A 23,941-nucleotide genomic window follows, 5' to 3' on the forward strand; every position below is an offset into this window, starting at 1 on the left:
GAAACTCACTGGGTCCCCATCCCACAACCTGAAACTCACTGGGTCCCCATCCCCACAATCCTGAAACTCACTGGGTCCCCATCCCCACAATCCTGAAACTCACTGGGTCCCCATCCCTACAACCCCTGAAACTCACTGGGTCCCCATCCCCACAATCCTGAAACTCACTGGGTCTCCATCCCACAACCCTGAAACTCACTGGGTCTCCATCCCACAACCTGAAACTCACTGAGTCTCCATTCCACAACCCTGAAACTCACTGGTCCCCATCCCCACAACCCTGAAACTCACTGCGTCCCCATCCCTACAACCCTGAAACTCACTGGGTCTCCATCCCACAACCCTGAAACTCACTGGTCCCCATCCCCACAACCCTGAAACTCACTGGGTCCCCATCCCCACAACCCTGAAACTCACTGGGTCTCCATCCCACAACCCTGAAACTCACTGGTCCCCATCCCACAACCCTGAAACTCACTGGTCCCCATCCCACAACCCTGAAACTCACTGGTCTCCATCCCCACAACCCTGAAACTCACTGGTCTCCATCCCCACAACCCTGAAACTCACTGGTCCCCATCCCACAACCCTGAAACTCACTGGTCTCCATCCCACAACCTGAAACTCACTGAGTCTCCATCCCACAACCCTGAAACTCACTGGGTCCCCATCCCACAACCCTGAAACTCACTGGTCCCCATCCCACAACCCTGAAACTCACTGGTCTCCATCCCCACAACCCTGAAACTCACTGGTCCCCATCCCACAACCCTGAAACTCACTGGGTCCCCATCCCACAACCCTGAAACTCACTGAGTCCCCATCCCACAACCTGAAACTCACTGGGTCCCCATCCCACAACCTGAAACTCACTGAGTCTCCATCCCACAACCCTGAAACTCACTGGGTCTCCATCCCACAACCCTGAAACTCACTGAGTCCCCATCCCCACAACCCCTGAAACTCACTGGGTCTCCATCCCACAACCTGAAACTCACTGAGTCTCCATCCCACAACCCTGAAACTCACTGGTCCCCATCCCCACAACCCTGAAACTCACTGGTCCCCATCCCCACAACCCTGAAACTCACTGGGTCTCCATCCCACAACCTGAAACTCACTGAGTCTCCATCCCACAACCCTGAAACTCATTGGGTCCCCATCCCCACAACCCTGAAACTCACTGGGTCTCCATCCCTACAACCCTGAAACTCACTGGGTCTCCATCCCACAACCCTGAAACTCACTGAGTCTCCATCCCACAACCCTGAAACTCACTGGTCCCCATCCCCACAACCCTGAAACTCACTGGGTCCCCATCCCCACAACCCTGAAACTCACTGGGTCCCCATCCCCACAACCCTGAAACTCACTGGGTCCCCATCCCTACAACCCTGAAACTCACTGGGTCCCCATCCCTACAACCCTGACACTCACTGGGTCTCCATCCCACAACCTGAAACTCACTGGGTCCCCATCCCACAACCCTGAAACTCACTGGGTCCCCATCCCCACAACCCTGAAACTCACTGGGTCCCCATCCCACAACCTGAAACTCACTGAGTCTCCATCCCACAACCCTGAAACTCATTGGGTCTCCATCCCTACAATCCTGAAACTCACTGGGTCCCCATCCCACAACCTGAAACTCACTGAGTCTCCATCCCACAACCCTGAAACTCATTGGGTCCCCATCCCCACAACCCTGAAACTCACTGGTCCCCATCCCCACAACCCTGAAACTCACTGGGTCCCCATCCCCACAACCCTGAAACTCACTGGGTCCCCATCCCCACAACCCTGAAACTCACTGGTCCCCATCCCCACAACCCTGACACTCACTGGGTCCCCATCCCACAACCCTGAAACTCACTGGGTCTCCATCCCACAACCCTGAAACTCACTGGGTCCCCATCCCACAACCCTGAAACTCACTGGGTCCCCATCCCCACAACCCTGAAACTCACTGGGTCTCCATCCCACAACCCTGAAACTCACTGGTCCCCATCCCCACAACCCTGAAACTCACTGGTCCCCATCCCCACAACCCTGAAACTCACTGGTCCCCATCCCACAACCTGAAACTCACTGAGTCTCCATCCCACAACCCTGAAACTCATTGGGTCTCCATCCCACAACCTGAAACTCACTGAGTCTCCATCCCACAACCCTGAAACTCACTGGTCCCCATCCCCACAACCCTGAAACTCACTGGGTCTCCATCCCACAACCCTGAAACTCACTGGGTCCCCATCCCCACAACCCTGAAACTCACTGGTCCCCATCCCCACAACCCTGACACTCACTGGGTCCCCATCCCACAACCCTGAAACTCACTGGGTCTCCATCCCACAACCCTGAAACTCACTGGGTCCCCATCCCACAACCCTGAAACTCACTGGGTCCCCATCCCCACAACCCTGAAACTCACTGGGTCTCCATCCCACAACCCTGAAACTCACTGGTCCCCATCCCCACAACCCTGAAACTCACTGGGTCCCCATCCCACAACCCTGAAACTCACTGGGTCCCCATCCCCACAACCCTGAAACTCACTGAGTCTCCATCCCACAACCCTGAAACTCACTGGTCCCCATCCCCACAACCCTGAAACTCACTGGGTCCCCATCCCTACAACCCTAAAACTCACTGGGGTTCCTGTATCCGCAAACACTTTACTCTGTGTCGAGTAGGACACTTTACCCACCTTGCTTCAACCAATGCTCTGTCTACACTGGCCACCTGGTGCTCCCTTTTCTCACACTGATATATCGACTTGTCAGTCCTTGGCCTCCTCCTCTGCTGGTGAGGCAAGTCACAAACTAGAGAAGCAGCAGCTACTATTTCACCTGGGTGGTCTATGTCCAACAAAATGAACAATTTTGGGTAACCTTCTTCCCCTCTGTCCCCTTCACCTGCTAGTGCATCTGGTTGCACCTACACACATCCAACTCCCAGCCCCAATCACTCTGTTGTTTTTCTTCTACTCCATCTGCCCATCTCTGCACACTTTCCACTAGGATCTTCCCCATCCACCACAACCCCACCTTCCTTATTTGGTTCTGTGCTCCATGTTCCTTTCCTGTCACATTCCACAATGTAGAGCCCTTAGTTATCTCCAACTCTCATTTCCTAGCCTTTATTTCCACCTCTCCCTCTACCTGACTCCCAACCCCTCCTTACCTGGATCCACCTGTCGCTTGCCAACTTCTGTCTTACTCCTTTCCCTCACCTCTTTGTACTGGCTGTCTCCCCTCTTTCAGTCTATCAGTAGTTCCCAAACTTTTAATGCCATGGACCTACTGTATACCATTAAGCAAGGATCCATGGATGCCAGGTTGCGAGCCCCTGGATGAAGAGTCTTGACCTTTTCCTTTCTGTCCTTACGAAGGTCTCTGGAAGATTTATTGTAATACTTGACCTGAAACAAAGTGATTTTGAGGAGCATTGGACGACCTATAGCAATAATATCTGGAAACTGGGAAAATCTGACAGTTTGGCATGAGCCCAGAGCCTCCCAAGTAATGGGAGTATTTATTACTGTACAGGTGATCCCCTTGCTGCACTCTGAGATGTTTGTTCACCTTTCCTCAACTGGAGAGTGAGTGGCAAAGGAGAGACTTGTAACTGCCAATCTAATCGATGTGGTAATATCATATTCAGATCATAGTCCCCCACAGTACTGTGATTAAAAATGATACCAGACAAATTTTTAAACACCACAGATTCTGCAGCTGCTGGAAATATTGAGCAACACACACAACATGCTACAGGAATTCATTAGGTGAGGCAGCATCCATGGAGTTCCAGGCCAAGACCCTTCAACAGGAGATTTTGTTGTTTCTTTTGCATGTTGTTTTCGGCACATGAATTCTGCAAGAGCTTGTTTTGTCTCCTATCTCATAGTTTTGGATAGTGATTTGTGTATTCTGTAAGGGGCAGTTTCCGTAATGTAAGCAACTAACAAGGGATCCTCTGTACTGGGTGGATGATCTGGGCTTGATCCTGACCTCTGGCGTTGTCTGGGTGTGTGTAAAGTTAGCATGTTCTTCTATGACCCAGTGGGACCTTCTTGGGTTCTCCAGTTTACTCCCACGTCCCAAAGATATGCAGGTCAGTGAATCAATCTGCTGCTTTGTATTGTGCCTACTTTCCCACCTCTCCCGACCCTGTCCATGGTGAGGGGCAGAATCTGGGAAGAGTTAACATACAAAGAGCATAAAACAGTACTGTACTGGAACAGGCCCTTCGGCTTAAGATATCTGCTGAACATGATAACAAGTTAAATTATGGGAGTCAACTCGTACAAATATATAAAACAGATAGCAATAGTTTTGTAATTACATAAAGTGGAAAAGGGTGGCAAAAGTGAGCACAGATCCCTTGGAAGATGAGAAAGGGAAATTATATCAGATAATGTGGAAATGGCCAAGGTCTTGAATAGTTCATAAGATATAGGAGCAGAATTGGGCCATTTGGCCCATCGAGTCTGCTCCGTCATTTCATCATAGCTGATCCAATTTTCCTCTCAGCCCCAATCTCCTGCCTTCTCCCTGTATCCTTTCATGTTCTGACTAATCGAGAATCTATCAACCTCTGCCTTAAATATGCATAAAGACTTGACCTCCATGGAAGCCTGTGGCAACAAATTCCACAGATTTACTACTCTTTGGCTCATCTCTGTTCAAAATGGATGACTCTCTATTCTGAGACTGTGTCCTCTGGTCTTGACTCCCCCACCATAGGGTACATCCTCTCCACATCCATTCTATCGAGGCCTTTCAACAGTGTATAGGTTTCAATGAGATTCCTCCCTCATTCTTCTGAATTCCAGTGAGTACAGGCCCAGAGCCATCAAATGCTCCTCATATGATGAACATCCCAGCATCGTTTTCATGAATCGTCTTTGAATTTTATGTCAGTGTTCATGGTGGAGGGCCTGTCTAACATGCTGAAGAGGATGTGACAGGAGGTTAGGACCTCAATACAGTCATTGTCATGAAGAAGATTGTGATGTTTTTTGACTTCTCAAGTGCCTTCAAAATATACAGACCTCACGGCTGAGGGAAAAGCTCTTTTCAATGCAGATTGGCAATTCCATTGTATCCTGGATAATGGACTACCTGACTGTCAGACCACAGTATGTGTGTCTTCAGAGCTGTGTGTCAGACATCACTAAAAGCAGCGCTGGGGCCCCACAAGGGACTGCATTGGCCGCCTTCTTGTTTACCCTGTGTACCTTGGACTTTAGGTACAATGGTGAGTCATGTCATCTGCAGAAATTCTCTGATGACTCAGCAATAGTTGGGTGTATAAAGGGAGGACAGGGGGAATACAGGGCCTTGGTGGAGGACTTTGTCAGATGGTGCAAGCTGAATCATCTGCAGCTCAATATCAGTAAGACAAAGGAGTTGGTGATGGGCTTTAGGGAGACTAAGCCTGCACTGCTCCCTGTTACTATTGACGGTGAGGATGTGGATGTGGTGAGGACCTATAAATACCTGGGGTGCATCTGGCTAAGAGACTTGAGTGGAGCACCAACACCACAGGTCGTGTACAAGAAGGACGAGAGGCGCCTCTAGTTCATGAGGAGACTGAGGTCCTTTGGAGTATGCAGGCCTACCAGTCTGTTGTCGCCAGTACAATCTTCTATCTGGTGGTGTGCTAGGACGATGGATCAACATGCGTCATGCCAACAAGCTCAGTAAACTGATTAGAAAGGCTGTCTCTGTTGTAGGAGTCAAACTGGACACTCTGGAGGCTGTAGTAAAACAAAAGACCTTACAGAAAATCCTGGCAATTCTGGACAAAGTTTCTCACCCTCTGCATGCCACCTTGGCTGAACAGAGCAGCACTTTTAGTGAGAGTAAGACAACTCTGCTGTTCCAAAGGGATCATTCTTACCCTCAGCCATTAGGCTCTGTAATGAGTCAACATTCATCCGGGGAAGTGATAACCCTCTCCTGAGGTAACCTATTTTTTATTCTTCTACTTTTTTCTAATATTTCTATCTGTGCACATGTAATGCTACTGTAATTTCCTTTGGGATCAATTGAGTATCTATCTATCTATCTTATACTCTAGTCTTCTTGAAGGCATTTGCCTTCCTTATCACCTACTCAACCTGCAAGTTAACCTTTAGGGAATCCTGCACAACGACTCCCAAGTCCCTTTGCAGCTCAGGTATTTGTAATTTCTCTTTGTTTAGAAATTAGTCTGTGCTTTTATTCCTTCTACCAAAGTGTGTGATCATACACTTCCCTACACAAGAATCCCATCTGCCATTTATTTGCCCATTCCTCTAATCTATTCATCTATCTGCAGCCTCAACACTACCTGCCCCTTCACCTACTTTTGTATCATCCGCAAACTTGGCCACAATGCCATTAATTCCATAATCCAAATTATTGACATACAACATGAAAAGAATCGGTCTCAATACTGACCCATGCAGAATACCACTGGTCATTGATAGCCAGCCTGAAAAGGCCCCCTTTATTCCCACTCTTTGCCTCTTGCCAGTCAGTCAATCTTCTATCCATGCTAGTATCCTTCCTGTGATACCATGGGCTCTTATCTTGTTAAGTAGCCTCGTGTGACACCTTGTCAAAGGTCTTCTGAAAACCCAAGTAGACAACATTCACTGACTCTCCTTTGTGTATCCTGTTAATTCCTCAAAGAATTTCAACAGATTTGTCAGGCAAGGTTTCCCCTTAAGGAAACTATACTGACTTTGGACTATTTTATTATGTACCACTGATTATCCTGAAACCTTAATAATGGACTCCTACACCTTCCCGACCATTGAAGTCAGGCTAACTGCCCCTTAATTTCCTTTCTTCGGCCCCCCTCTCTTAAAGGGTGGAGAGACATTTGCAATTTTCCCATCCTCCGAAACTATTCCAGAGTCTAGTGATTCTTGAAAGATCACTACTAATGCCTCCACAATCTTTTCAGGTACAGTACCTCTTCCAGAACCCTAGGGTGTAGTCTATCTGATTCAGGTGACTTATTTACCTTCAGACCTTTCAGCTTGCCAAGGACCTTTTCCTTACTAGTACCAGCTATGCTCACTTCAGCCCCAACACTCTCGGATTTCCGGCATTCTGCTAGTGTTTTCTAGTGTAAGTGAAGACTTACACAAATACTTATTAAGTTTGTTCACCACTTCTTTATTCCACAAACTATCACTCCAACATCATTTTCCAACAGTCTGATATCCACTCTCGCCACTATTTTACTCTTTATATATCTTTAAAAAACTTTTTGCATTCTCTTTGATATTGGCTAGCTTCCTGTTATATTCCATATTTTGAGTTGTCTTCTGTTGCTTTTTAAAAGTTTCCCAATCCTCTAACTTCACACAATTTTTTTTTGTTATATTATATGCCCTTTCTTTGGCTTCTATGCTGTCTTTGACTTCACTTGTCCACCACAGTTGCCTCATCCTCCTTTTAGAATACTTCTCCTTTGGGATGAATCTGTCCTGCACCTTCTGAGATGCTCTCTGAAACTCCACATATTACTGTTCTGCTGTCACCTCTACTAGCGTCTCCTTCCAATCAACTTTGTTCCGCTCCACTCTCATGCCTCTGCAATTCCCTTTACTTCACTGTAATAGTGAAACATCTGACTGTAGAGGCATAGAAAAGTACAGCACAGAAACAGGCCCTTGGCCCATTTAGTCCATGCGGAACCATTTAAACTGACTACTCCCATCAACCTGCACCTGGACCATAGCTTCCAGACTATCCCTGTACCTATCCAGACTTCTCTTAAACATTGAAATTGAGCTCGCATGCATCACTTGTGCTGGCAGCAGCTTCCACACTCTCACGACCCTCTGAGTGAAGAAGATTCCCCTCATGTTCCCCTTAAACATTTCACCTTTCACGCATAACCCATGACCCTCTGGTTGTAGTCCCACCCAACCTCAGTGGAAAAAGCCTGCTTGCATTTACCCTATCTATACCCCTCATAATTTTGTATACCTCTATCAAATCTCCTGTCAATCTTCTACATTCCAAGGAATAAAGTCCTAACCTATTCAATCTTTCCTTATAACTCAAGTCCTCTAGACCCGGCAAAATCCTTGTAAGTTTTGTCTGTAATCTTCCAACCTATTTTACATCTTTCTGTAGGTAGGTGACCAAAACTGCACACAGTACTCAATATTAGACCTCACCAAAGTCTTAAGCAACTTTAACATCTCCTATACTGAATACTTTGATTTATGAAGGCCAATGTGCCAAAAGCTTTCTTTATGACCCTATCTACCTGTGACACCACTTTCAATGAATTATGGACCTGTATTCCCAGATCCCTTTGTTCTAACGCACTCCTCAGTGCCTTACCGTTCACTGTGTAAGTAAGACCTACCCTGGTTGGTCCTACCAAAATACAACACTTTGCACTTGTCTGCATTAAATTCCATCTGCCATTTTTCAGCCATTTTTTTCAGCTGATTGAGATCTCACTGCAAGCCATGATAGCCTTCCTTGCTGTTCACTGCAACCCCAATATTGATGTCATCTGCAAATTTCCTGATCCACTTAACCTAATATCATCTAAGTTATTGATATAGCTTCTCCTTCTCAAACTACAGGGTGAATTCTATCATATTATGACCACTGCCTCCTCAGGGTCCCTTTACCTTAAGATACTTAATCAAGTCTGTTTCATTACACAATACCCAGTCAAGAATTGCCTTTCCCCTAGTGGGCTCAGCCATAAGCTGCTCTAAGAAGGCTTCTCATTGGCATCCTATAAATTACCTCTCTTTGGATCCAGCACCAACTAGATTTTCCCAATCTACCTGTATATTGAAATACCCCATGACAATCGTAACATTGCCCTTTTTACATGCCCTTTCGATTTTCCATTGTAATTTATATTCCACATCCTAGCTACAGTTCAGAGGCCTGCATATAACTCCCATCAGGGTCATTTTGACCTTGCTATTTCTTAACACAAGGAGAACTCTCTGTTTTTCCCAGAGTGTGGTGAATCTGTGGAATTCTTTGCCCATAGAGAAGTACGGCCCAGAAGCAGGCCCTTTAGCCCATCTAGTCCATGCTGAAACCATTGATGTGCACTGGAACCATAGCCCTCCATATCCCTCCTATCCATGTACCTATCCAAACTTCTCTTAAACGTTGATATCAAGCTCACGTGTACCAGTTGGGTTGGCAGCTCATTCCAATTCTCATGAGCCTCTGAAGAAGTTCCCCTTATCTCCCCATTAAACTTCTCTCCTTTCACCCTTAACCCATGACCTCTGGTTGCAGTCCCACCCAGCCTCTGGAAAAAGCCTGCTTGCTTTTATGCTATTTATACCCCTCAAATCACTTCTCAATATTCTGTGTTCTAAATAATACAGTCCTAACCGATTCAATCTTTCCTTATAACTCAAAAAGTTCAAAGTAAAATTTATTATCAGAGTACATACATGTCACCAAACAGGATCTGTAAGCTGTAAACTGCAAATGCAGATAATAAATAGCAATAAATAACAAGCATGAAATAACAAGGTAGACAAGATAAAGAGCCCTTAAATGAGTTTAGTTATCCCCTTTTGGTCAAGAGCCTGATAACTGAAGGGTAGTAGCTGTTCTTGAACCTGTTGGTGTGAGTCCTGAGGCACCTGTACCTTCTACCTGATGGCGGCAGCGAGAAAAGAGCATGGCCTGGGTGGTGAGAATCTTTGCTGATGATTGCTGCTTTTCTATGGTAGATGGGCTCAATGGTTGGGAGGATTTTACTTGCAATGTACTGGGCCGAATCCACTAATTTTTGTCGGATTTTCCGCTCAAAGGCATTGGTGTTCCCATGCCAAGCCATAATGCAGCCAGTCAGCACACCTTCCATCACACATATAGAAGATTGCCAAGGTTTTTGATGATATGCCAAACTCCACAAACTCCTGAGGACGTAGACACTGTCATGCTTTTTTTGTAATTACATTTATATGGTGGGTCCTCTGAGATAGTGACATCTAGGAATTTAAAGTTACTGACCATCTCCACCTCTGTCCTCCAGTAATTATTGGCTCATGGGCCTCCGGTTTCCCTCGCCTGAAGTCTATCAGTTCCTTGGTCATTGACATAGAGTGAGATGTTGTTGTTATTACACTGCTCAGCCAAGTTTTCAATCTCCCTCCTGTATACTGATTTATCACCCTCTTTCATACAGCCCACAACAGTGGTGTCATCAGCAAACTTGTCTATGCTGTTGGATCTGTACTTAGCCACACAGTCATAGATGAAAAGCGAATAGAGCAGGGAGCTAAGTACACATCCCTGTGGTGCTCCTAAGCTGATGGAGATTGCGGAACATGCCCTCACTCTAAATAATTTCTCCTTTGGGTCCTCCCACTTCCTTAAAACAAAAGGGGTAGCCATGGGTCCCAGCTATGCCTGCCTGTTTGTTGGCTACATGGCACAGTCTATTTTGCAAGCCTACACTGGTAAGCGTCCCGCACTTTTCTTGCGCTACATGGACAACTGCATTGGTGCTGCTTCCTGCACCCATGCTGAACTCATTGATTTCATCCACTTTGCCTCCAAATTCCACCTGGCCCTCAAATTCACCTAGTCCATTTCCAACACTTCCCTTCCCTTTCTTGATCTCACTGTCTCTATCTCCAGAGACAGCTTATCCACCTATGTCTATTATAACCCAATGGACTCTCACAGTTACCAGAACTATACCTCGTCCCACCCTGCTACTTGTAAAAATGCCACCTCCTTCTCTCAATTCCTCTGTTTCCACTGCCTCTGCTCTCAGGATGAGGCTTTTCATTCTAGAACGAAGGAGATGTCCTCCTTTTTCAAAGAAAGGGGCTTCCCTTCCTCCACCATTAATGCTGTCCTCAACTGCATCTCTTCCATTTCACACACGTCCGCTCTTACCCCATCCTCCCGCCATGGTTCCCCTTGTCCTCACCTACCACCCCGCCTCTGTGTCCAGTACATAATTCTCCAAAGCTTCTGCCACCTCCAACTGGATCCCACCACCAAACACATCTTTCCTTCCCCCCCACTTTCTGCTTTCCACAGGGATCGCTCCCTATGCGACTCCCTTGTCCATTCATCCCCTCCCACTGATCTCTCTCCTGGCACTTATCCTTGCATGCAGAACAAGTGCTTCACCTTCTCCCTCATGACCATTCAGGGCCCCAAACAGTCCTTCCAGGTGAGCCAAAACTTCACCTGTGAGTCTGTTGGGGTCATATACTGAGTTTGGTGCTCCTGGTGTGGCATCTTATATATCGGTGAGACCCTTCGTAGATTGGGAGAGCGCTTCACCAAATATCTACACTCCGTCCACCAGAACAAATGGGATCTCCCAGTAGCCACCCATTTTAATTCCACTGCCCATTCCCATATGTCCATCCATGGCTTCTTCCACTATCAGGATAAGGCCACACTTAGGTTGGAGGAACTACACCTTATATTCTGTTTGGGTAGCCTCCAACCTGATGGTATGAACATCAAAATTTCAAACTTCCAGTAATGCCTCCATCCCCCCCCGCCCACTTACCATTTCCTATCCCCTTGTCCCTCTCTCATGTATCTCCTTGCCCGTCCATCGCCTCCCTCTGGTGCTTCTCCCCCCCCCCCACCCCTTCTTATTCCTTCCATGGCATTCTGTCTCTTTCACGAACCAACTTCCTAGCTCTTTGCTTCATCCCTCCCTCTCCAAGTTTCACCTATCACCTGGTGTTTCTCTCTCTCCCCCCTCCCCCCATGGTGGTCTGTAATATAGCTCCATTGACATGGTCATACCTCTCTTATTTCTCAGTTCCACCCATAACGCTTCACTAGATGAGTTCTCCAGCCTGTCCTGACGGAGCACTGGCGCGACATTTTCCCAGACTAGTAACGCCAGCCCTCCCACTTCTCGCTCTGAGTGTGTCTAAAACAACAGAACCCTGGTATATTGAGCTGCCACTCCCGCAGCCAAGTCTCACTAATGTCTACAGTGTATAATTCCAGGTGTTGATCCATGCCCTGAGCTCATCTGCCTTTCCTACGATACTTCTTGCATTGACATACACACAGCTCAGGACACTAGTTGCACCATGCTCAATGAGACAGAGACTTTATCATTGCATATATTTAACACACATTTGATAGATTTTTGCATTGCAGGGTAATTAAAGGTATTCGTGAAAAGGCAGGTCTGAGGAGCTGAATCCAGGGCAGTATAACCTTACTCTTATTAAATGGTGGAGCAGACTTGACGTGCCAGATGGGCTACTCCTGTTCCTATTTTTTTACATTCTTACCTGTAACCGTCCATATTTCTAAATATGCATCTCTCTAAATGCCTTTTATCATATCTACTCCTATTTCCATCCCTGGAAGCCCATTCCAGGTACCTACCGCTCTCCACGTAAAAAAGAATTTTCTCCAGACGTCTCCTTTAGACTTTCCCCCTCTTATCTTAAATGCATTTTCTCTAACAATTATAGAGAAGAGTTTGCAGTGGGGTGGCACAGATACAATGGGCAGAATGGCCACGTCTTTTATTTTGTGAGTGAATATTTTGTCTGGTTCCTGGCCCAGCATTTATCTCAGGCAACAGTCTCTCACGACCATTTGCCAGGATTTGCTGTGGAAACTGGCTGTCCTTTTGTACAGTTGTTGGTTGCACAGCTCCCTAGGCCTAAGCTGGCCAAAGGCCTAGAGAAACACATTGCTTCTGCCTCTGTGAATTGAAGAAACTCCGCTGCAGCTCCTTCGCACATTTCAGCTTGCTAACTGGGAAATGCTGAATCAGTCTTGGCCTTTCTCCAAGGTGTAGATACCAGTGCAATATTCTTCTCCCACGGAATTTCTCTCTCTCTCTCTCCCTTCTTCACTTCCACCTTCCCCTTTCTCTATTTTCCACCCCCTCTCACTCCAACTCTTCCACACTTTTGCCACACTCCCTCTTCCACCTTCTCTGCATTTTTCCCTCCTCTGCCCCTTTCTCCCACAAACTGTCTCCCATCCTCCTCTCTTCTCACCCTGCTGGCCACCCTTTCTTCTGCCCCTTACCCCATCCTTCCCTACCCCACCCTCCCCCCCATTCTTCCCACTCTCTCCCCTGCCCCCTTATAAACTCTGTCTCCCGCCCTCTTCTCTCCCTGTCCCACTGTCTCCTCACCCCCTTTCTCTTCCACCCTCTCTCATCCTTCTTTCCCCACCGTTCCCTTCCCCACACTCCCCCTCTCTGTTCTGATCTCTTCCTCTTCACCTGCTTCCCTCTCTCCTTCCCCCTTTCTCTTCTCATTCTTCTCTCCTGCCCCTTCCCTTTCTTTCACCTCTACTCCACATTCATTACTACCTACCCATTGCATCCCTGTCATTCTTTACCAAGCACCCCTACCCCTGCCTGCTCCTGTTAATTCCTTAAGAAAATAATCTGTAGATGCTGGGATGCCCAACCAGCTGAGTTCCTCCAGCGTGTTGTGAGTGTTCCTGTCAATTCCTTGGTTTCTAAACCGTCATTATTGGCTGGCATCTGCTCTCTCTCCTGGTCAGCTGGGCTCGGCAGATCACAGACTTTACTCTGAGACTCGAGTCTCATCCTGAAGGCGCATTAACATCTGCCCACAGTCGCCCTCTTCCTCCCCACTGACTGAGCACCAGGTGACCCCTCCCCTTCTGGGGAGACGTCGCCTCTGGCAGTCAAACAAAACCAGATAGCAAGTCCTGGTTCTGGATCTTCAGCCTCCTGACTGAGGACCAGAGCATGGAGAGACAGAGGTTTCCTTTGAATAACGTGAAGCTGCTCTCATCCATTCTTCCCAATGTTGAGGCCTTATTCCTGAGGTACAGATGACTATGGACTGGCTGGGAAGCGAGAATGGCGGAGACAATTAACTGCTGCACCATGACAGCATGGCCTAGCTGCTGCTTCTCATCAGCACAGCCCTGTGTTAAATCCCCACTTCCAGGCTGTCTCCGTCTATTTGGACATTCTCCCTGGGACTCCAGGGGTTGCCCCACCCCCAGAAGCGTTAGTCTCCCACATCCCAGAGATACATGATTCGGTGGGTTAATCAGCTGCTGTGAGTTGTGTGTGGTGAGGAGCAGAATCTGGGATGTCGATGGGAATGTGGGGAAACTTTAAATGGGTCACTGTGCACTAGATGGGCTGAATGTCCTAATCCATTGATGTAATTGTAATGAAAGAAGAGCTAACATCCATCTGTCCCAGGATCAGTGGTGCAGCCGTGAACTGTTCGCTCCTGGTGTCGGCTAAGGAATAACCCTACCCTGCCTATGTGGCGGACTCCTGGAGAAGGAGGGTGGACTCTGAGGGCAAGGGTGGCTGCCAGGAGAGGGAGGAGGAGGAGTGGGGATAGGCCCTCCTGATAAACCGGAATGGGAAGTTCCCTAAAGCAGTTGTTCCACTGTGAGCAACCGTGCACCACAACTTCTTCCAGCAAGTGGAAACGCTGCAGATTTACCGAGGACTTTCTTCTTTACTTGCCAGGCAATATGCCCCCTTGATAATCTGCAGTGCAGGATGCCTCTGTCTGTGTTGCAATTCCAGATTCATAGGATGTTGCCCAGCCAACTACAAAACTCTATAATGGTCAAGCAATCTCATTGCTTGTAATCTATTTTTCCTGCATTTCCATCAGCTGTCTCCGGATCCTGCCCCCCTCCTACCCACACACTGGGATAAAGCCAGTTAACCCACTCACATGCTTCTGGGATGTCGGAGGAAACCAGACCACCTGGGGAAGGGGTGTCACAGGGAGAAGGTGCAGACACACACAGAGTCAACTTTATCTCTCTCACTCAGACATACAGTCAACTTTCTCTCTCACATACACACAGAGTGTCAGCCCTCTCTCTCTCAACACACTTGTCTTGATGAAGGGTCTCGGCCCGAAAAGTCTGCTGTTCATTTCCCTCCATGCTGCCTGAGGCGCTGAGTTCCTCCAGCACTTTGCTTGGGTTGCTCAGCAGTTCCAGCATCTGCAGAATCTCTTGCGTCTCACGCACACATAGTACAAGAGGTCAGGATCAAACCTGGGTCAGTGGAGCTGCGCAGCAGGAGGCTTAACTGCTGCACAACCGTCCTACCCATATTCTATATGCTAGCGAGCACCACGTTCGCACTGCTCTGTTGCTGGTAGAGGCTGTTTCTCTGTCAGTCCCCGTGGACTTGTGGGTGAGGGCAGGTTGGTGGGAGGTGTCCTTTACCCTCTGCTTCGGAGGCACAAAGGTCCCCAGCCCCCACACTCTCCATCTTCTTTGTTCCTCTTTCAGCCTCAGTTCTTCCCACACCCTCCGCCATCCTGTGTGACTGCCCTGAGGTCAAATTAATCTCTCTCTATAGGGCCAGTTTTCAAGGGTGGGGGAAGGTAAACGATGACCAGATAGCTTATTACTCCTCCGCCCCCAGCAGGAGGGTAACGAGGCCAGAGGAAGAATTCAAAGCAGAGCGCAGAGAGAGAGGACTTTGGCAAATGCATCCCTTCACAGGGAAGCTGGAATATCGAATTCCACACAGCAAACGGCTCCTTGAGCAGAGATCAAACAATCCCCTCCACCCCATCCCCCCCAGGGTTATTTAGGCAGGTGCCAGAAAGAAGTCATAGAGTTAATCACCATGGAAACAGGCCATTCAGCCTGCTCGGTGCTGATTATTAACCACTCATTTGCACTGATCCCGTTTCATTCTCCCCACTTTGCCATCAACTGCACCCAGATTTCAGCCCTCACCCACGCACTGGAGGGTCAACCCTGTGTGTTTTTGAGACATGGGAGGGAGCCCGTGTGGTCACAGGCAGAGCATACAAACTCCACACACACACCCGCATGTACACAGTGCCTGAGGTCAGGATAGACTTGGAACTGTGAGGCAGCAGCTCTGCTGTGATTTCCTTCCTTGTTCCTTCTGTCAGGAGTGTGGGGGTGGGGGGCACCAGTTCCTCCTCCAATCCTGCAAAGTGTCTGAATGCACCCCTGCTGGATCGCCAAAATATTCCCGAGGTGGAGGAGTGGCCAGCATGGCTGGTTGAAAAAACATGTCCTCTCTGCTTTTTGAACAGTTTAGGGGGAGGAGACAGTTCAGAAGAGGGGGGAGCCAGGGGATGTGGTGCTGAGGATCTCTACTAGCACCCAGTTTTGTAGGCATTCCATGCCCAATGCCCTGTCTCTCCACTTCACCCCCTCCATAACCACTCTAGAATGGCACATACGATGTGAGGTTCTATGATAGTCTTAAGCTTCATGCACAAAATACTGGAGGAACTCAGCAGGTCATGTAACAGTGATGGAGGGAAATGAACAGTCGATGTTCTGGGTTGAGATCTTTCATCAAGACTTCTGCCCCCTCCTTTTCCAGCTCTCATGAAATATCTTAGCACATTAGTGAGCATGTGTCAGATATTAGGTTACAGGGAAACGTGGGGGCTGGAATTGGTGGGATTGGTCAGAGTCGGCATAGAATCACTGGACCAAACGACTTCCTGGGATGTTAGGAAATATGGAAATCCTCTTTTAGTAACAATGTCTTGCCCCAGTGACCAGTTTAGGACTTACACAGTAAATGGTTGAGCTGTGAGGAGCGGGGTAGAACAGAGGAGTCTGGCAATACAGATCCATAATACGCCGAAAGTGGTGTCGCAGATAGATAGGTTGTAAAGAGAGCAACCACTAAAACATTGGCCTTCATAAATCAGGGCATTGAGTACAGGAGGCTGAATTTAGAGTATTGTGTGCAGCTCTGGTCACCTACCTACACAAAGATATCGATAAGCTAAGTAAATACTGTACATAATGTCACCATATACTACGCTGAGCAACACACACAAAATGCCGGAGGAACTCAGCAGGCCAGGCAGCATCTATGGAAATGAGTTCCAGCATCTGCAGATTTTCTGTTGTTTGTGATTTGATATACTATGCTGAGATTCATTTAAAAGAGTGCTGAGAAAAATTTACATGGATGTTGCCCGAACTCCAGGACCTGATTTTTTAAGGGAAAGATTGAATAGGTTGGGAATTTTTTTCCCTGCAGGAGAATAAGGGGAGATTTGATAGAGGTACTATATACAAGATGATGAGGGGTATCTTATAGGGTGACTTCATGCAAGGTTTTTCCCCTCAGGTTGGGTGGGATGAGAAACAGAGGTCATACAGTAGGTTTATGAAATATTTAAGGGGAATCCAAAGAGAAACTTCTTCACGCAGAAGAAGTGCAAATGTGAAGTAAGCAGCCAACAGAAGTGGTAGATGGTGGGTTCAGTTTGGATAGTTACATGAATGGGAGCAACACACATCTAAGTTGCTGGTGAACGCAGCAGGCCAAGCAGCATCTGTAGGAAGAGGCGCAGTCGACGTTTCAGGCCGAGACCCTTCGTCAGGACTAACTGAAGGAAGAGTGAGTAAGGGATATGAAAGCTGGAGGGGGAGGGGGAGATGCAAAATGATAGGAGAAGACAGGAGGGGGAGGGATAGAGCCGAGAGCTGGACAGGTGATAGGCAAAAGGGGATACGAGAGGATCATGGGACAGGAGGTCCGGGAAGAAAGACGGGGGGGGGGGTGACCCAGAGGATGGGCAAGAGGTATATTCAGAGGGACAGAGGGAGAAAAAGGAGAGTGAGAGAAAGAATGTGTGCATAAAAATGAGTAACAGATGGGGTACGAGGGGGAGGTGGGGCCTAGCGGAAGTTAGAGAAGTCAATGTTCATGCCATCAGGTTGGAGGCTACCCAGACGGAATATAAGGTGTTGTTCCTCCAACCTGAGTGTGGCTTCATCTTTACAGTAGAGGAGGCCGTGGATAGACATGTCAGAATGGGAATGGGATGTGGAATTAAAACGTGTGGCCACTGGGAGATCCTGCTTTCTCTGGCGGACAGAGCGTAGATGTTCAGCAAAGCGGTCTCCCAGTCTGCGTCGGGTCTCACCAATATATAAAAGGCCACATCGGGAGCACCGGACGCAGTATATCACCCCAGCCGACTCACAGGTGAAGTGATGCCTTACCTGGAAGGACTGTTTGGGGCCCTGAATGGTGGTAAGGGAGGAAGTGTAAGGGCATGTGTAGCACTTGTTCTGCTTACACGGATAAGTGCCAGGAGGGAGATCAGTGGGGAGGGATGGGGGGGACGAATGGACAAGGGAGTTGTGTAGGGAGCGATCCCTGCGGAATGCAGAGAGAGGGGGGGAGGGAAAGATGTGCTTAGTGGTGGGATCCCGTTGGAGGTGGCGGAAGTTACAGAGAATAATATGTTGGACCCGGAGGCTGGTGGGGTGGTAGGTGAGGACCAGGGGAACCCTATTCCTAGTGGGGTGGTGGGAGGATGGAGTGAGAGCAGATGTACGTGAAATGGGGGAGATGCGTTTAAGAGCAGAGTTGATAGTGGAGGAAGGGAAGCCCCTTTCTTTAAAAAATGAAGACATCTCCCTCGTCCTAGAATGAAAAGCCTCATCCTGAGAGCAGATGCGGCGGAGATGGAGGAATTGCGAGAAGGGGATGGTGTTTTTGCAAGAGACAGGGTGAGAAGAGGAATAGTCCAGATAGCTGTGAGAGTCAGTAGGCTTATAGTAGACATCAGTGGATAAGCTGTCTCCAGAGACAGAGACAGAAAGATCTAGAAAGGGGAGGGAGGTGTCGGAAATGGACCAGGTAAACTTGAGGGCAGGGTGAAAGTTGGAGGCAAAGTTAATAAAGTCAACGAGTTCTGCATACGTGCAGGAAGCAGCGCCAATGCGGTCGTCGATGTAGCGAAGGAAAAGTGGGGGACAGATACCAGAATAGGCACGGAACATAGATTGTTCCACAAACCCAACAAAAAGGCAGGCATAGCTAGGACCCATACGGGTGCCCATAGCTACACCTTTAGTTTGGAGGAAGTGGGAGGAGCCAAAGGAGAAATTATTAAGAGTAAGGACTAATTCCGCTAGACGGAGCAGAGTGGTGGTAGAGGGGAACTGATTAGGTCTGGAATCCAAAAAGAAGCGTAGAGCTTTGAGACCTTCCTGATGGGGGATGGAAGTATATAAGGACTGGACATCCATGGTGAAAATAAAACGGTGGGGGCCAGGAAGGTCTCAAAGCTCTACGCTTCTTTTTGGATTCCAGACCTAATCAGTTCCCCTCTACCACCACTCTGCTCCGTCTAGCGGAATTAGTCCTTACTCTTAATAATTTCTCCTTTGGCTCCTCCCACTTCCTCCAAACTAAAGGTGTAGCTATGGGCACCCGTATGGGTCCTAGCTATGCCTGCCTTTTTGTTGGGTTTGTGGAACAATCTATGTTCCGTGCCTATTCTGGTATCTGTCCCCCACTTTTCCTTCGCTACATCGACGACTGCATTGGCGCTGCTTCCTGCACGCATGCAGAACTCGTTGACTTTATTAACTTTGCCTCCAACTTTCACCCTGCCCTCAAGTTTACCTGGTCCATTTCCGACACCTCCCTCCCCTTTCTAGATCTTTCTGTCTCTGTCTCTGGAGACAGCTTATCCACTGATGTCTACTATAAGCCTACTGACTCTCACAGCTATCTGGACTATTCCTCTTCTCACCCCGTCTCTTGCAAAAACGCCATCCCCTTCTCGCAATTCCTCCGTCTCCGCCGCATCTGCTCTCAGGATGAGGCTTTTCATTCTAGGACGAGGGAGATGTCTTCATTTTTTAAAGAAAGGGGCTTCCCTTCCTCCACTATCAACTCTGCTCTTAAACGCATCTCCCCCATTTCACGTACATCTGCTCTCACTCCATCCTCCCACCACCCCACTAGGAATAGGGTTCCCCTGGTCCTCACCTACCACCCCACCAGCCTCCGGGTCCAACATATTATACTCCGTAACTTCTGCCACCTCCAACGGGATCCCACCACTAAGCACATCTTTCCCTCCCCCCCTCTCTCTGCATTCCGCAGGGATCGCTCCCTACACAACTCCCTTGTCCATTCGTCCCCCCCATCCCTCCCCACTGATCTCCCTCCTGGCACTTATCCGTGTAAGCGGAACAAGTGCTACACATGCCCTTACACTTCCTCCCTTACCACCATTCAGGGCCCCAAACAGTCCTTCCAGGTAAGGCATCACTTCACCTGTGAGTCGACAGGGGTGATATACTGCGTCCGGTGCTCCCGATGTGGCCTTTTATATATTGGTGAGACCCGACGCAGACTGGGAGACCGCTTTGCTGAACATCTATGCTCTGTCCGCCAGAGAAAGCAGGATCTCCCAGTGGCCACACATTTTAATTCCACATCCCATTCCCATTCTGACATGTCTATCCACTGCCTCCTCTACTGTAAAGATGAAGCCACACTCAGGTTGGAGGAACAACACCTTATATTCCGTCTGGGTAGCCTCCAACCTGATGGCATGAACATTGACTTCTCTAACTTCCGCTAGGCCCCACCTCCCCCTCGTACCCCATCTGTTACTCATTTTTATGCACACATTCTTTCTCTCACTCTCCTTTTTCTCCCTCTGTCCCTCTGAATATACCGCTTGCCCATCCTCTGGGTCACCCCCCCCCCCGTCTTTCTTCCCGGACCTCCTGTCCCATGATCCTCTCGTATCCCCTTTTGCCTATCACCTGTCCAGCTCTCGGCTCTATCCCTCCCCCTCCTGTCTTCTCCTATCATTTTGCATCTCCCCCTCCCCCTCCAGCTTTCATATCCCTTACTCACTCTTCCTTCAGTTAGTCCTGACGAAGGGTCTCAGCCTGAAACGTCGACTGCGCCTCTTCCTACAGATGCTGCTTGGCCTGCTGCGTTCACCAGCAACTTTGATGTGTGTTGCTTGAATTTCCAGCATCCGCAGAATTCCTGTTGTTTGCACATGAATGGGAGAGTGGAATTGGATGTGCAGTGGGTGAGGGGCGGGATTGGTCTGTGTAGTAGTTGTGGAGTGGGATCAGACTGTGTAGTAGGGCAACCCACTCTTGACAGGACAGCCCTCTCCCATGTGTTAGGTGAAAAGAGTCAGCAGATCGAGCAGTGTCTGTGGAGGAAAATGGATGGCCGACGTTTTGGGTCAAGGTCCTGTATTAGGTCTGGGAGTGCAGACAGGAGATTTCCAGTATAAAGAGGTCATAAAGCTCTGAAACAGGTCTTTTGGCCCAACTGGCCTATGATAACCAAGGTTTCCATTTGCCAGCATCTGGCTCCATAACTTTCTAAACCTTTCCAATCCATGTACTTGGCCAAGTGTGTTGTGGTCTGGAACAGGGCAGATGCTGTCATCGGACAGGTGGAAACAAGTGAAATGGGGGGATAATGAGTAGATGGAGGCCCCATGTCCCCATCACATTACCTGGATTCTTCACTCTGCAACCTGGTACCTACACACCTATCCTCCTGGGGTTCTCTCCTTTGGCTACCCCTTCTGATACATTCCACCAACCCCCACCTGGGTGCATTTCCCCATTACCCCACCCTTATCACCTTCCAGTTTACCTCCATCTTCCTGATTATCTGCTTCCACCTATCATCACTGTCCTCCAAACACCTCCTTTCCCACCAGCCCCATCCTCAGCTGGTTCACCTGCCACCACTTTCTACTGGCCACGTGTCTCAGTCCTGACGCAGGGTCTCAGCCTGAAATGTTGACCACCCGAGTGCCTCCACAGATGCTGCTTCACCTGCTATGTTCCTCCAGCAGTTTGTTTCTTACTCCAGATTATGGTGTCTGCAGTCTCGTGGGTCTCCGTTCTCTCACTCTGTCTTCACCATGTTATTAGCTGCCTTCTGTGTCCTGTTGGTGTGTTGCACCTTTTCTCACATAACCTGTGGCAGTGGTTTCCCAGCATTCTGCCCGCAGGTCAGGCAGTATACTGCAGATCTCTCCAGTGACCATGAGCTAACATTTCAAAGTGTTTGTTACAATTAAGAGTTTTCACAGCAGATCACATTAATAATCTTACACTACACCGTGTAGTGGGTTTGGACTTAGCAGTGAGTGTGGGACTGTTAGACTGTATGAGTGAATTTGTGTATGTGTGCAGTTTGCAGGAACTAGACTATGACTGAGGCTGGATGTTGTGAGTTTGCGTGTGTTGATAAAATTTGGGAATGGGACTAGAATACTCAGTGGGGAGTGGGATTACTGTGAGTTTGGGTGTGAATAGACTGTAGTGAATGGGATTCAATTACTCAGTGCAGAGAGTGTGATAACTGTGATGTGTGTGGCTGTAATTACACTTGACGTCCTTGCAGTGCAGACAGAGGTATCTCATCAGCTTCAGTCTCACTGATCCAGGGACCACAAGTGATCAGCCCTGTTCTGCACTAACTCTCTGATGCTCTGCCTCTCCTCAAAAGCTGAACACCACACCGCAGATGGACATCTTCCGCCAGCCTTCTGCGTGAGTACTCCTCGCTGCTTTATCTTTACACCGCGGATCCCACTCCAGGTTCTCACTCAGACCACCTACCTCCAGAGTTTGTGTGGGGCGGTGCCCAGGTTCCTCACCCCACCAAACCTGATCTGCCAATTCCCATCATTCCTGAGGAGAGGAAGAGTTGGCCTGTCGTGTCTTATTGGAAGATGGAGTGGGTGTTGGGCTGTTCAGACACCAGCTCCCACTCATCGATGGCAGGGTTTGGGGTGATATCCACCAAACCTCATTGGCGGGGGAAGGAGATACTGGGTAAGACCATCATCAGCAAGTCAGCAGGGCAGGAGGTGTGCTGGCCTCTGTTCTAGGAGGGTTTGGGCACTGGCCCCACAGCTGTGTGGGGGACCATGAGGCCACAGGTGGAGTACCCTGTAGAATCCTGGTCTCCTTACCAAAGGATGAACTCAGCACAGCGGGACTGCAGAGAAAATGCATCAGACTGGGCCCCCCGGGGAGAAACTGAGTGAACTGGGACTGCGGTTTGCAGGAATGGGAGGGCATCTCATTGAAGGATATGAAATGGTCCCAGGGTGCGTGCAGCAGGCAAGATGTTCCTGGGGAGTCCTAGGAGCAGGAGTCGTGGTTCAGGAGCAAGAGGGTTGTCAGCTGCTCAGGGCGGAGGGGAGGAGACATTCCTTCCCTGAGAGGGAGAGGAATATCCTTGGGCTTACTCCCTGGAGGCTCAGCCACTGAGTTCATTCAGAGCAGAGGTGGCTGTACAGGGTGAGAATTGGTGGGGTAGCAAGGAGGGGATTGGTGGGATGCAGGGCTAGGGGAGGGAAAGAGTGCCAAGGTAGATGAGCTGTAATCTTACTGAAGTGCACTTGAAGGGCTCCTGATAGTGTTCTTCCAACCTGGGATATACCCCTGTGCTCTATTGCAGGCCACCGTCCAGAAGTGCAGCAGTATGAGAGATGGGGTGTGGGGAAACCCTGGCCCCCCACAGCCCAGGGAAGTCAAGGATCACAGCCCATGTGGACCTGACAGACAGGAAAAAAAAACCTTCAAACCCTTCTCCCATCTCTGTCTGTGCTCTAGTGGAACTCTAGGCAGGAGGATGCCCATTAAAGACATTCACATGAAGCTACGTGCTGCCCCCTGTATGTTTGTCTGCTTTTAAAAAACATACACATTAATCCAGGGTACAGAGTGCTGCAGAGGAGGGGGTGGTGAGGAAGGCCAGCACTTTTCCCTATCTCCAGGCCACCTCTTGTGTAATGTGACCCTCTGCCTAAGCAAGGATGTCATGCTGGGCAGTTTTGGGTGGTGAAGGTCCCGAGAAGGTTTACAAAAATAATCCTGGGAATGAAAGGGTTAATGTATGAGGATTGTTTGATGGCTGTGGGTCTATACTTGCTGGAGTTAGGTTAATCTTAATCTATTTGAAACATACCAAATATTGAAAAACCTGGATAGCGAGGATGTTTCCAACAGTGAGTGTCTAGGATCAGAGGGCAGAGCTCGGAATAGAAGGATGTCCCTTTAGAACAGAGGTGAGGAGGAATTTCTTTAGCCAGCAGGATGGTGAATCTGGAATTTATTGCCGCAGATGACTGGAGACCCAGTCA

General features: G+C 48.7%; 1 protein-coding gene across 1 annotated transcript in view; it reads left to right on the top strand.

Moving 5' to 3' along the window:
* The window catches only part of LOC134341239 (RING finger protein 212B-like), a 58,528-nt gene extending 35,084 nt beyond the window's left edge, over positions 1-23,444 (top strand). Inside the window, exons 8-9 of the mRNA XM_063039087.1 lie at positions 22,297-22,340; positions 23,257-23,444. Of these exons, the coding sequence (XP_062895157.1) occupies positions 22,297-22,340; positions 23,257-23,284 (72 nt within the window). The 3' untranslated portion in view covers positions 23,285-23,444. The remainder of the gene's footprint in view (positions 1-22,296; positions 22,341-23,256) is intronic.
* Positions 23,445-23,941: the final 497 nt, after the last annotated feature.

This window comes from Mobula hypostoma (assembly GCF_963921235.1).
Source record: "Mobula hypostoma chromosome 10 unlocalized genomic scaffold, sMobHyp1.1 SUPER_10_unloc_1, whole genome shotgun sequence".
Lineage (NCBI taxonomy): Eukaryota > Metazoa > Chordata > Chondrichthyes > Myliobatiformes > Myliobatidae > Mobula > Mobula hypostoma.